We start from the raw sequence: 11,327 nt of genomic DNA on the forward strand, positions 1-11,327 counted from the left end.
GTATATATGTATTCAAATATCATTGTTGAGTTGCAGAGAAACTAAGCGGTCGATTAGACATCATGAATTTCTTATTTATAGAAAATTTAAATTTGAAACCTAGTATAAAAATTACCAACCTTTGATTTATTTGTGTTTAAAATTTTAAATTGAGTTATGCAATGAAATTACCAACGACTTTTGAACAAACTCTTTTAGTTTCATCCAGAAACTCCACTTTAAACACCTCGTATAAAAAATAATACTTTTTTTCCTTTGTTTGAGTGAGAAGAACTTGAAGAAGATAAGAAGAAGAAGAAGTGAGGATGAAACGCGTAAATTGCTTTATAAACTAACGTCGAGTCCAGAACTGAATATCGAGCCAGTCAAGGTCAAAATTTAACTGATCGGGTACTAAGAATTCACCGATTATTTTTTAACATTTTGGCGGATACTCAGTACCTGTCATTACCCAACCATATGCAACCAAGGTTTTTTTTTTTTTTAATTAAAGTAACCAAGTATTTTAATTGTTGTTTTCTTTCGTAGCATTCCTGGTCAGAAATCTTGTTTTCTTTCATGGTTAGAAATCTTAATTGTGGGAAAACCTTGGCTATTGTCACACCTGCAAATACCCTAATCAAATCTTTATGCAACTATAACCCGACAATATAGTGGTTCAGTGATCTCTTATCACCCACTCATATTTCAGCCTTATAAGTTTGTACCTTTGTAAATAGCCACACTACTCTGAGTATGCAATAAAAGACTTATTTAGAGTTTCTCTTTTCCTTCAATTGTAGCTCATACTACAGAGAAAGGTTAATTCCATGCTTATTCTTCACAGAACTTGGGGAGTACTTTCAAATCAATAGAACACATAGACAAATCTAATATAACAAACTCACTTTCATTAGCTTAAGGGGAATATTACAAAATTTTGTCCAACCAATGGACTTACAAGCTTATTCTTTCTAAGCCTACAACAAAACACTCTCTACTGCAATGTGGTTCCTCTACACATGAATACTTTTACTTGCAAAGGTTCTCTGGCCTATTTATAATGCCAAAAACCAGGCCAATCCGTGTGTAACTGATTTGCACGGCCTATGAACATCCATCTGTCCATATGCAGTTACCCTAACCGCAATAATGTCTTTTTAACTGCTAGCTTTTGCGTTGGCTTGCAGAATTGCGCATGCTTGTTTCCAACGGTTAGCATATGTCAAACTCGGTTATAAAGGGGTTTATAACCGTCTAAACTCACTCCTTTGCTCTGTCATGTGTGTGATGCACACACAACATGTAACTAACAGCCTGAACCGATAATCAACCAACATTGCACTGCACTTGTTTTGGCCCGAGCCAATGTACAACCATCATGTCCCAACGCTCGTCTCATCCTTAGCCAATGTACAACCAACATCGCGCTGCACACAACTTGGCCTAATCCAATATGCAACCAACTTAGCGCTACATTTACCTCAGCCATGTACTTTGCTCATTTTGATGGCAACATCCGAGTACAAGTCATTCCAATCGAGTTTTTCCTTGCTACTTAATTCAACTTCATGCTTTAGGTGCATCACTTGCATTCTTTTTGCGGGCAATAGATAATAGTATCGCATTTGGCAACGCCTCTGTTGCATATGCATTGTCCAAGCCTTGACCAATGCTTGGAACAATGCTTAAGTCATTCCATAACTTGCATTTCATCTTTCATTCCTTCCTTGAACTAAGTTAACTCTAAATAAGAATATGCAACACTATCGCATAATGTTAAATGTGCCAAGTAAAATTTTTTGTCTCAGCCATGTTGGCGCTACATCGTCGGACTATGCAATTCCATCAGCCAGGCCATTGCCTGCTGTGTGGCGCCAATCTCTCTTGGGAACGCTAATAACTATCGAGGTGCTTGCTCCGACTAATTGAGAAGTTTTTTATCGGTAAATAAAATATTCTTTAAAAATAAAATAAAATAAAATAAATAAATAATTAAAGATTCTCCATTTACATTTTAGTAGTGGTAGCTGAGTAGTTCATTTTTAACTTCCACCCTCATCGATCAATAACGTAATTTCCTGAAATTCAAGACTAAATGCGTAAATTTACATACCCGGGGCAGTGTATAAGTAAGAAGCCTAACCAGCTGTATAAAGTAATCCCACCTCTTCTCATTTCCTTTTTTCCTTTTTTTCTTCTAAAAAACTCTTCGGAACCCTAGATTTGTGGTTTTTATTAGTTCTTACTCCAAATCTGTCACCTCTTAATTTAATGTTTAGATCTTAAAATTTCTAACCAGGGTTTTGAATTCTATTTAAATTTCATAGATTTTATTTAAAAATGGAGAGTGTATCAACTGCTGAAAATCAAAGTATGGGGAGTGTTTTGACTCCTGAGAAACAAAGTATGGTTTCATGTTTTCTCGAAATCGCTGTTGGGCAATCAGCCGAGACTGCTAAACAGTTCTTACAGGTAACTCTGATTTTATTCAACAAGAATTTCACTTGGTAAACCCCAATAAGGATAATTTAGATCATTTTCTTTACTTCTTATTCCTTGATATGAAATTTTAGATTTGATCATCATTTGATTCAACTTAGTAATGATAAGCCTATGAAAGGTTTGAACTTTGTGCAGTCATTAATGTTTAAAGTTGGTGTAATACTAGTCTGATGGGAAATTACAACCAAGTAGAAGTGGTGATGGCTTAAGAACTCCGCAGCATTTTTAAGAACTAAAAATATAGATAAAATTGGATGTATCAATAATGAGTGTCCAAAGTTATTCATATTAGGGTATAATTGTTTATCAGAATATCTTCATTTCTAGCCTAAAGTATTCGGTAAGATAATTGCGGGGTTTGTATTATTGGTTGACTGTTAAATACATATTGTAAATGAGTAAACATTTGAAACTCATGGAAAAATGAATTTGTAACAGGCCACAAGTTGGAATCTTGAAGAAGCAATCCAGTTGTTTTATGTGGGGAGTGAAAATGGAGCGATCACATCATCATCATTTGCCCCACCAGAAGAAAGTAGTACTCCTTTGGCAGATCAAAGTCCTGGGTAGGTTGAAGACTGCATATACCCTTTAAACATTATGCCGTTAATTTCCTTCACTTGAGTTTAATTTATTTGTTTATGTTTGTTTGTAGAAGAGAAAAAGGTATTTCCAGTTCTGGGCAAGATAATGGAAGTGAAGAGGTGCGAGCCCCATTACCTGTGAAAAGGGATGTTTTGTATGATGATCCCTTGTTATTTAGGTATGCTCATATCCTCCTCTGTCGCGTAACTGTGTAAGACTGCATAGACATGTTTTTGGGTTTGCTGAGACGGGAAATAGTTATCCGAAAGTGCAATTCAAAACCTTTTCTGACAGTTATTGAGTGGGATTTGTCACTGTGATTATTATATGATACAGTAGGTAAGGGAGTATTTGCATGAGCTGCACATCCTCCTTAAACCTCATTTGGAATGTTTGTTTTACTTGATAAATGCTCGTGAGTAAATGGCTTTAGGTAAAGAATGTTTTGAAACTTGAGAGTAATTAATTGAATGTTACTTGTAGCTGAGTAATGTATGAATTGAGTTTGGGTAATCTGTTTGGCTGAGGGATGAGTGCGGTGTTTTCTCCGTAAAAGACAAATTACATTTCCGTATTCTATCCCCATCTCAGATAAGGATAACTAACATATCCAAATTGCAACTAGTGCAGATTCTGTACTCCAATGCAAGATATATACACCTCAGCTCGGCGAAAAAGAATCTTAAACATTTTGAATTAGTTCATGGATCTTCAAATTTCTTTAATTAGTTGGTGATTCACTCGTTCGATTTTGTTAATTGTTCTGTATTATCTCATGTATTTCACTGCAGAGCCGCTAGAATGGGACATCCTCCTCTTGAAGCAAGTTCTATGGTTGCATTCCGGAATTTTAACGAGGAGATGAAACGTCCTGGAGTTTGGGAGCCTGAGCAAGGTGCGACATCAACAGCGGACAACCCCCGAGATAATCTTGCTTCGCTTTATCGTCCCCCCTTTCACTTGATGTACCAGGGACCCTTCGACAAGGTAAATCAGATATCTATGGAAACACTTATGTTGTTCTATTTCTTTAGTTTTTCAATTTGTCAAATTTTGAACAAAGTCCTTACTTGTCTAAAATTAAGCAGCATATAGTATCTTTATAAAACTGATTTAATCAGGCAGAAATTATTGGTGCCTCCTGCATGCTTATATTAATCATTTCTCTTTCATTCATTCTTTTACTTGCAGAAATTGATTTAGTTAGAAAATTTCAGTCAGTTCTAGTTTTTGGTGTTTTGTGGTAGATTTGTTGTTGATACTAAATTTACTTGAAAATGCAGACAAAACAAGTGGCTGCAGATCAGGACAAGTGGCTTCTAGTGAATTTGCAGTCCACAAAGGAATTCAGCTCACATATGGTATATATCTGTCCTATTTGCATGTTTGGGCTTAAATTAAATCTTGGTTAACCCTTTCTAATTTACTTTGCTATGTAAAGCTGAACCGTGATACATGGGCTAATGAAGCACTGGCTCAAACAATCGGCACTAACTTCATCTTTTGGCAGGTACATCTGTCTATTAATAATCATCTAGTTAATTTGCCTAATTTTACGATTTCATTTTATTTTTTAGATTGGATGCAATTTGAATTATCTTGTTCTGTATGTTGTGTTGTGATAACAAGGTGTACGATGACACCACTGAAGGTAGGAAAGTCTGCACCTACTACAACCTGGTTTCTATTCCTGTAGTTCTGGTTCTGGACCCAATAACCGGGCAAAAAATGCGTTTATGGAGCGGAATGATTCAACCTGAGCATTTATTAGAGGTATTGCCTGTTATAGACTACATATGGCCGTCAAGCATAATTGTTTCATTACATATAGCTTACAGAAGTGGCTTAAGTTAAATCGTCGGATGTTCTTGCTTTATATTGAAGTTTTACCTTTTCTTGATCCACCGATTTTGACAAGATATTTTTTCTCATATAGGAGCTACTTCCTTTTATGGATGGAGGTCCCAAAGATCATCATGTTGCACTTCCTCACAAGCGTCCAAGAGAAACCTCTCAGGCTCCTACTGTCAAACCAAATGGTATGTTCAAAATCACAGATTAAACATTTATTTTTTGCATAGAGCATTTTTTAGTATTTTGATAAAGGCATAAAGCATTCCCACTCCTCTGTTCCACATGTGCGTATGTTTGGTGAATCAAGTTCATTTTAATTTATGGTTAACCTGGCTTCTTGCTCTAATTGCAACAGTTCTGTAGCTACTTTATGCTGTTTCTCTATTCTAATTTAGAAAATTTAGAATTTAGTTTTATCTTCAAAAATCCACAGACTAACACCACTTGGGCGTGAATCACATTTCATTCTGATTCATAGTTAGGCAGATGTTTTTTCTTTTAATTGCAACTATTTACTACACTTGATAGCTTTCAAATTAAAATGTGATAATGTTAATTTTAGATGCGCACGAGACTACCGAAGAGGATGAGGAGATTTTACTAGCATTGGCAGCTTCCATGGCACATATGGAGGAAAAGACAAAGGATCCTGTTGCTGAGAGTTCGGATGACACAAATGAAGCAAAGATTGAGGAGCCAGAAACTTCCCCTAGTGAGAAACCTGTGTATCCCGATCTCCCTGAAGAGCCGAAGGTTGACAAAAAGCTTCTCTGTAGAGTTGGGGTTCGCCTTCCTGATGGGCGTAGACTTCAGCGGAATTTTCTCCGAACAGATCCAGTTCAGGTAGTGTGTTTCAACTTCCTTTTATAGCTCATGGTGAACTACTCCATTACTGAAGCTAGGTGATGACAGTTATTGCTGTTATTTTCCAAGGATCTGAAGTGATTGAACTGAAACTAGTTGATCTGGTTATTTGCCAAATGTTTATGTTTGCTGGATTGTTTTGGAAAGACCCCTTCATGAGTAGAGGTTGCTCGTTTTTTCTTGTTAAAGAAGAAAATGCAAGCCTGTAAACGTGTGGGAACTATTTTTGCTATTGCAGCACTACATCTAATGGATGATTGTTTCTTGTTTTCTGGACTTTGCAGCTGCTGTGGTCCTACTGTAGCTCCCTGGTTGAAGAACTTCGGCCTTTTCACTTGACGCAAGCCATCCCAGGTGCATCAAAGACTCTTGATTATGAGGCCAAGCTTACATTCGATGAATCTGGATTATCAAACTCAATGATCTCAGTTACCTGGGAATAAACAAAGTTTCAGTTATATAAGATCTTGTATTCAGCTGATAGTATTTGGAGAGAGAATTGGGTTCTTCTCTCTGTTCTTAGGTTGTGGTTCATCAAAGCAATGACGATATACTTTATGGGATTGGGGCTACCAAATTGTGTGAAGAACGCATATTTAATAGTCCGGCTTCCTTTTTGTCTACTGTAAATACCACTTTTTGAACCAGGTTTTTTTGCCAGCAATAGAAGAATGTCAGATATCTTGGTTTTTCTATCTTTTGTTTTTAGGTGTTTATTTTGGAAAAGATATCAAAGCTGGTTCTTTTAGCGTTGTATTTTACTCTTGGCTAGTAAGGACTCAAAAAGAAAGAAAAAAGATATGCTCCTTTTGTTTCTCTTTGTTTCTAAAGTGGTTGAATTTACCTAGATAGTTTAGGAGGAGTCTTTTTGTTGCCGTTGGATGGATCTCTTTTTCTTTCAATTTGGTATAAAGACCTAACTTCATTCATATAGCATCAAGAGAAACAAAATACAGAGATGAAAAATGCATGTACAATTTGGCAAGTATCAAGGCCTTGGTAAAAAGAAAGGTAAAGGCTACAACAACTGCAAGCCCTTGTTAAATGATGTATGAAGTTTCTGATAGGGGACTTGATATATGCCAAGTCCTTCGCCTTTCCTCAATTTTAACTTCGACGTTGCCATGAGACCATCAGTGCAGTGTTTTTCTGGAAGGGGACTTGATAATGTATAGTTTTTCGCATCACTCAAAACGGAACGATAAGTGGGGCAACGTGGTGAATTCTAATTGTTTTGAACTTTCTAGTTCTATAAAGGTGACTGCAATAACATTTTTCACCCCTCAGCTACAACTCACGGCCATGGAAGCTCACAAGTAACAACCTCAGCGAATGGCACACCTCCAATATTTCACCAACCTATATCAGGGCTCATCACAATGTCCATAAAATTGTTCCACGGGCTCTCTTATCTCTCCATGATTTCCTTTTTAACATAGTGAAAGAACCCCATTTGGGGGGCGGGGTGAATGAACAATTTATTTGGGGAAAATCAAAGTTAAAGCGTGTTGAGTTTTTTTTGGGGAAATCAGAGTTAGAAACTGTCAACCATACGCTCCTTCGGGTAAAGCCAAAGGAATGGTGGTAGTGGACATTACACTACAAACAGATTGCCCTGTAAAAAAGAAAAACAAGATATGGTAGACAGTTTGTCGTTTGAGGCTGAAAATGGAGCACACATGGCTGACAATTTTCCGTGTGGAGTAAAAACTGATCATACACGCGTATGAATAAAATCATTATAAAAATTATCTTGGATGGCTGATAGTTTACCGTATAGTCTTCTACTCCTCATTTCCATAGTGAGATCACTCCTACCACTCCTTCAAATGAAGGAGTTAGTCTCCAAATGAATCTACCCATAACCCATTCTCAACAAGAGATGGTTCTCATTCTCAACAAGAGAATCATGATGATGATGTTGATCAACAAGAGTTTCATCGACAAATACGCTCAGGGATTCCTAGCTAGTATCATGCAGAGAATATTGCACAATTTTCTTCTTCTGTGCTGGTTAACGATAAGAATTTGGAAAATACGTCGGAGGATTTGGTCTCGCATGCGGATTCCATGCATGACCAAGTTAAAAAATTTCAAATTCTTGCTACGAAACGGTCTCCTGTTAGTAACTCCGGTTGGTTGGAAAATCCACTATTCAACACTGAGTCGGATACTAAATCGATGGGTTCACCAGCTACATTTGCCTATAAGGCAAAAATGAACTCGGGAGTGGGTCAATATATGGGCGAGATGGTGTTCGTACTTCGTAGGCCTTTCGAGTTTTAACTCGTGCAAGAGTGCTCCACACAGGCCTGTCCATGACTTACTCGACTCAGCTAATGCGGATATATGGGCAAGAAGGTGTTTGGAGGCACATCGGGTTTAGGCCCGGGTAAGAGAACTCTACTCAGTCCCGCCCATGATCTAACTGTAACTGGTACATTGGATAATTCATCGAGATTCTTTAGTTCTCCGGGAAAGTGTGATCCGGGAGGGGATTTTGACCCGAAAAGACATAGCCCAATTACTATTGAGCCGTTGGATTTTTCCTCGAGTTCAAAATCTTTGAATGATGGGTTCGCATCCCAATGATTGAATACTTCAAATTCAAAATCTTTCTCCCTTAACGGCTAGTGGTTATGCAACTAAAAACATACAGCCTTCTCAATAAGAGATTAGTGCCAAGATGGAGTATCACATCAATTTTAACAAATCGACGGGTATTGATTACGAATCTTCAACTGCAAAGAACATCTGCAGAAACATGCTTCTCAAACTAAAAATTAACGAGGTGGTGAGTAAGGATGAAGTTTATCAACATGATGGTTTAGGCAATTTTGAAGTCGACTCAGGTGATGAAGATTGGGTCGAGGAGGAAGCTAGAGAAACAATCAGCCCTATTATTGAAACCAGTTGTTCATTGGAAGGTGTCTCTCATTCAAATTCAAATAAAAAACTTTATAGGGATTTAGATATGGTTAATGGACCATAAAATTTTGTCCTGGAATATTAAGGTCTAGGTAAGGATGCTAAGATTACTGCTATTCGAAACACAAAGAAAAAATAGACCTCCAATTGTTACTATACATGAAACTAAGAAGGAATCGGTGGTGATTCATTAATCAGGTCATTACGGGAAAATAACGGATGTGATTATATTTTCTTACTTTTTGAAGAAAGATTTGGTGGCATCATTATTATGTGGAATCCAGCTTTGGTGTCTAAAGAAGAAGATCTCATATGAGCTTTTTCTGTATCTTTAAAATTCAGAAATATTCATGACAATTTTGTGTGGGTTTTCACGGCCGTTTATGGAGCTTCTGATCCTGCAGACCATGATCAGTTTTGGTAGGAGCTTTGTGATATCAGAACCATTTTGACTGCGCCTTAGTGTTTAGGGGGAGATTGGAATGCCATATTGTTTCAGTATGAAAGAAACCAACCAGGTGGATGTGTCACTAACATAAGGAATTTTAGCAAATTCATTAACCGCAACAATTTGATGGATATCCCTATGTCTGGTACATTCACATGGACTAACTCACAGAATCCTCCATCCCTGAACAGATTAGATAGATTTGTGGTCACTGCTGACTGGGAAGGCAAATGCATCTCTTTAGTTCATATCATATTGAAGAGGCCAATATCTGATCATGCTCCTATTCTGATAAATTTCAATGCATGTACTAAATCTAATCCCCCTTTTAGATTTGAAAATTACTACATCTCTCATCCTGATTTCTTGAATCAAATGAAACTTGGGTGGCCTAATTTGACATTCTATGGGAAACCTAGTTATGTGTTTGCAAAAAAAAAATACAAGGTCTGAAATTTTTCATTAAGAAACGGGAAAGAGAAGTTTTTGGTTCACTGCAAAAACAGGTTGACAAACTTGAATCTCAAATTGATGTTTTAGATAGTTTAGAGGAAATTAGTGGTCTTTCTCAATCTGATTTCACTACAAGGGAAGTTACAAAAATTGATCATAAGAATGCCACTTTAAATATAGTAAGGAAGTGGTTTTCTAGAGCTAAGGGTCAATGGCTAGATGATGGGGAGAGAAATTCTCTTTTTTTTCTTCATAAGAATGCTTCTTATAGTCAAAGGATAAACTTTATTCATTCCTTGCTTATTGATGGTAACATGTGTCATAACAAGGATAGGATAAATAAAGAAGCTAAAACTTTCTACATGAATCTGTTCAGTGAATATGTTCATATCAGGCCTAGTTTTGATGGTTTGGAGATTCCTTCTTTTGGTGTTCAACATGCTATATTGTTAGAAAAAACCTTTTGAAGAGGAAGAGGTAAAAAAAGTCATATGGGGTTTTGAAACTAACAAGTCACCCCGATGGATTCACTAAAGCTGGTTGGGATATTATCGCAGTGGATCTTATGTTAGTCATTAAGGAATTTGAGACAACTGGTGCATTAGATTGGAGACTAAATTGTACCAATATTATTATGATTCCTAGATGTGAGGGTGTTATTAATATGAATGATTTCAGGCCTATAAGCCTAATTGGGGGTGTCTACAAAATTATCACTAAGTTATTAGCAGATAGACCAAAATTGGTATTGCCTTCTATAATTTTTGAATTTCAGTTTATTTTGTAGACAATGGGAAAATTACTAATGGAATTATTATTGCGTATGAGCTTATTGATACAAGAGAGAGATAAAAATCCAGGTTTAGTAGTGAAGGTTGATTTACAAAAGGCTTTTGATAGCATTAATTGGGGTTGTTTGGATTATACTTTCTATATTTGGATTTGGAGTTGTGCGGAGGAGATGGATCAAATGGGTGGTGAATGAAACTAGATTCTTCATGGCAATAATGACAATGCTTCTCCTTTGTTCAGAAGTGGAAAATGGGTCAAGCAAGGTGACCCTTGCTAGAGCACTGCTCGGTCGAACTCGCAAGCGTTTCTATCTCAAGCTTGTTTGTCAAAACTATAAGTCTTGATTTCTAGTCTACTTATAGCTAAGTCTCGGATTAGGATAAAAAGTGTAGTTGAGCATTAGATTTCACGGCGTTCATCGATTGAAGACGAAGAACTACTAAGGGGAGCTTGTGGAACTTCATCAACAAAAGGTATGTGGAGACTTGAACTCATCTATCACTCAAAAGTGTATCTCCTATTTGGTACAAAAGTCGTATATCTATATAGACTTAGATTATACATATTTGATATTTCCAGCTGAATTTAACTCGCTTCCATATTTCTCGAAATATGTGTTGGTAAGCTTTCGCTTTAACCAACTTCATATTATATTCTTGACGAAATTCAAAAGATGATCATGTAAAAATCGCCTTGTAACAGCTTACATGATTTGTGTGAGATAGTCATTTGATGTAGACTCGGAATGTTTCTTATTGATCATTCGATCACTTAAAGATTGTTTTGAAGCTAATAGTTTGTGTGAGACAGCTATTGTCGTCTTCCAAGATGTTTCAATGATTGAAATGGGTGTTTAGAATGATTAACCATGATTGGATATAAACACAGTAAGCATACTTGCTTATGTATAGTCCAAGAC

The 11,327-nt window shown here is 36.7% G+C and overlaps 1 protein-coding gene across 1 annotated transcript; it reads left to right on the plus strand.

Moving 5' to 3' along the window:
- The first annotated feature begins 2,141 nt into the window (after nt 1–2,141).
- Nucleotides 2,142–6,603, plus strand: LOC113303208 (plant UBX domain-containing protein 7-like). Its single transcript, XM_026552229.1, has 10 exons — nt 2,142–2,454; nt 2,923–3,050; nt 3,140–3,247; nt 3,861–4,056; nt 4,353–4,430; nt 4,511–4,579; nt 4,699–4,842; nt 5,006–5,108; nt 5,486–5,766; nt 6,072–6,603. Exons 1-10 carry the CDS (start codon nt 2,323–2,325, stop codon nt 6,228–6,230), a joined length of 1,398 nt encoding a protein of 465 aa, XP_026408014.1. The 5' UTR covers nt 2,142–2,322; the 3' UTR covers nt 6,231–6,603.
- Nucleotides 6,604–11,327: the final 4,724 nt, after the last annotated feature.

Source organism: Papaver somniferum, chromosome 8 (genome assembly GCF_003573695.1).
Source record: "Papaver somniferum cultivar HN1 chromosome 8, ASM357369v1, whole genome shotgun sequence".
NCBI lineage: Eukaryota > Viridiplantae > Streptophyta > Magnoliopsida > Ranunculales > Papaveraceae > Papaver > Papaver somniferum.

Excerpts from the sequence above, each read along its gene's own strand:
- LOC113303208 (XM_026552229.1), top strand. The coding sequence starts at position 2,323 with ATGGAGAGTGTATCAACTGCTGAAAATCAAAGTATGGGGAGTGTTTTG. Across the intron at positions 4,580-4,698 it reads CTAACTTCATCTTTTGGCAG|GTGTACGATGACACCACTGA; the intron begins GTACATCTGTCT and ends TGTGATAACAAG. Across the intron at positions 5,109-5,485 it reads TCCTACTGTCAAACCAAATG|ATGCGCACGAGACTACCGAA; the intron begins GTATGTTCAAAA and ends TGTTAATTTTAG.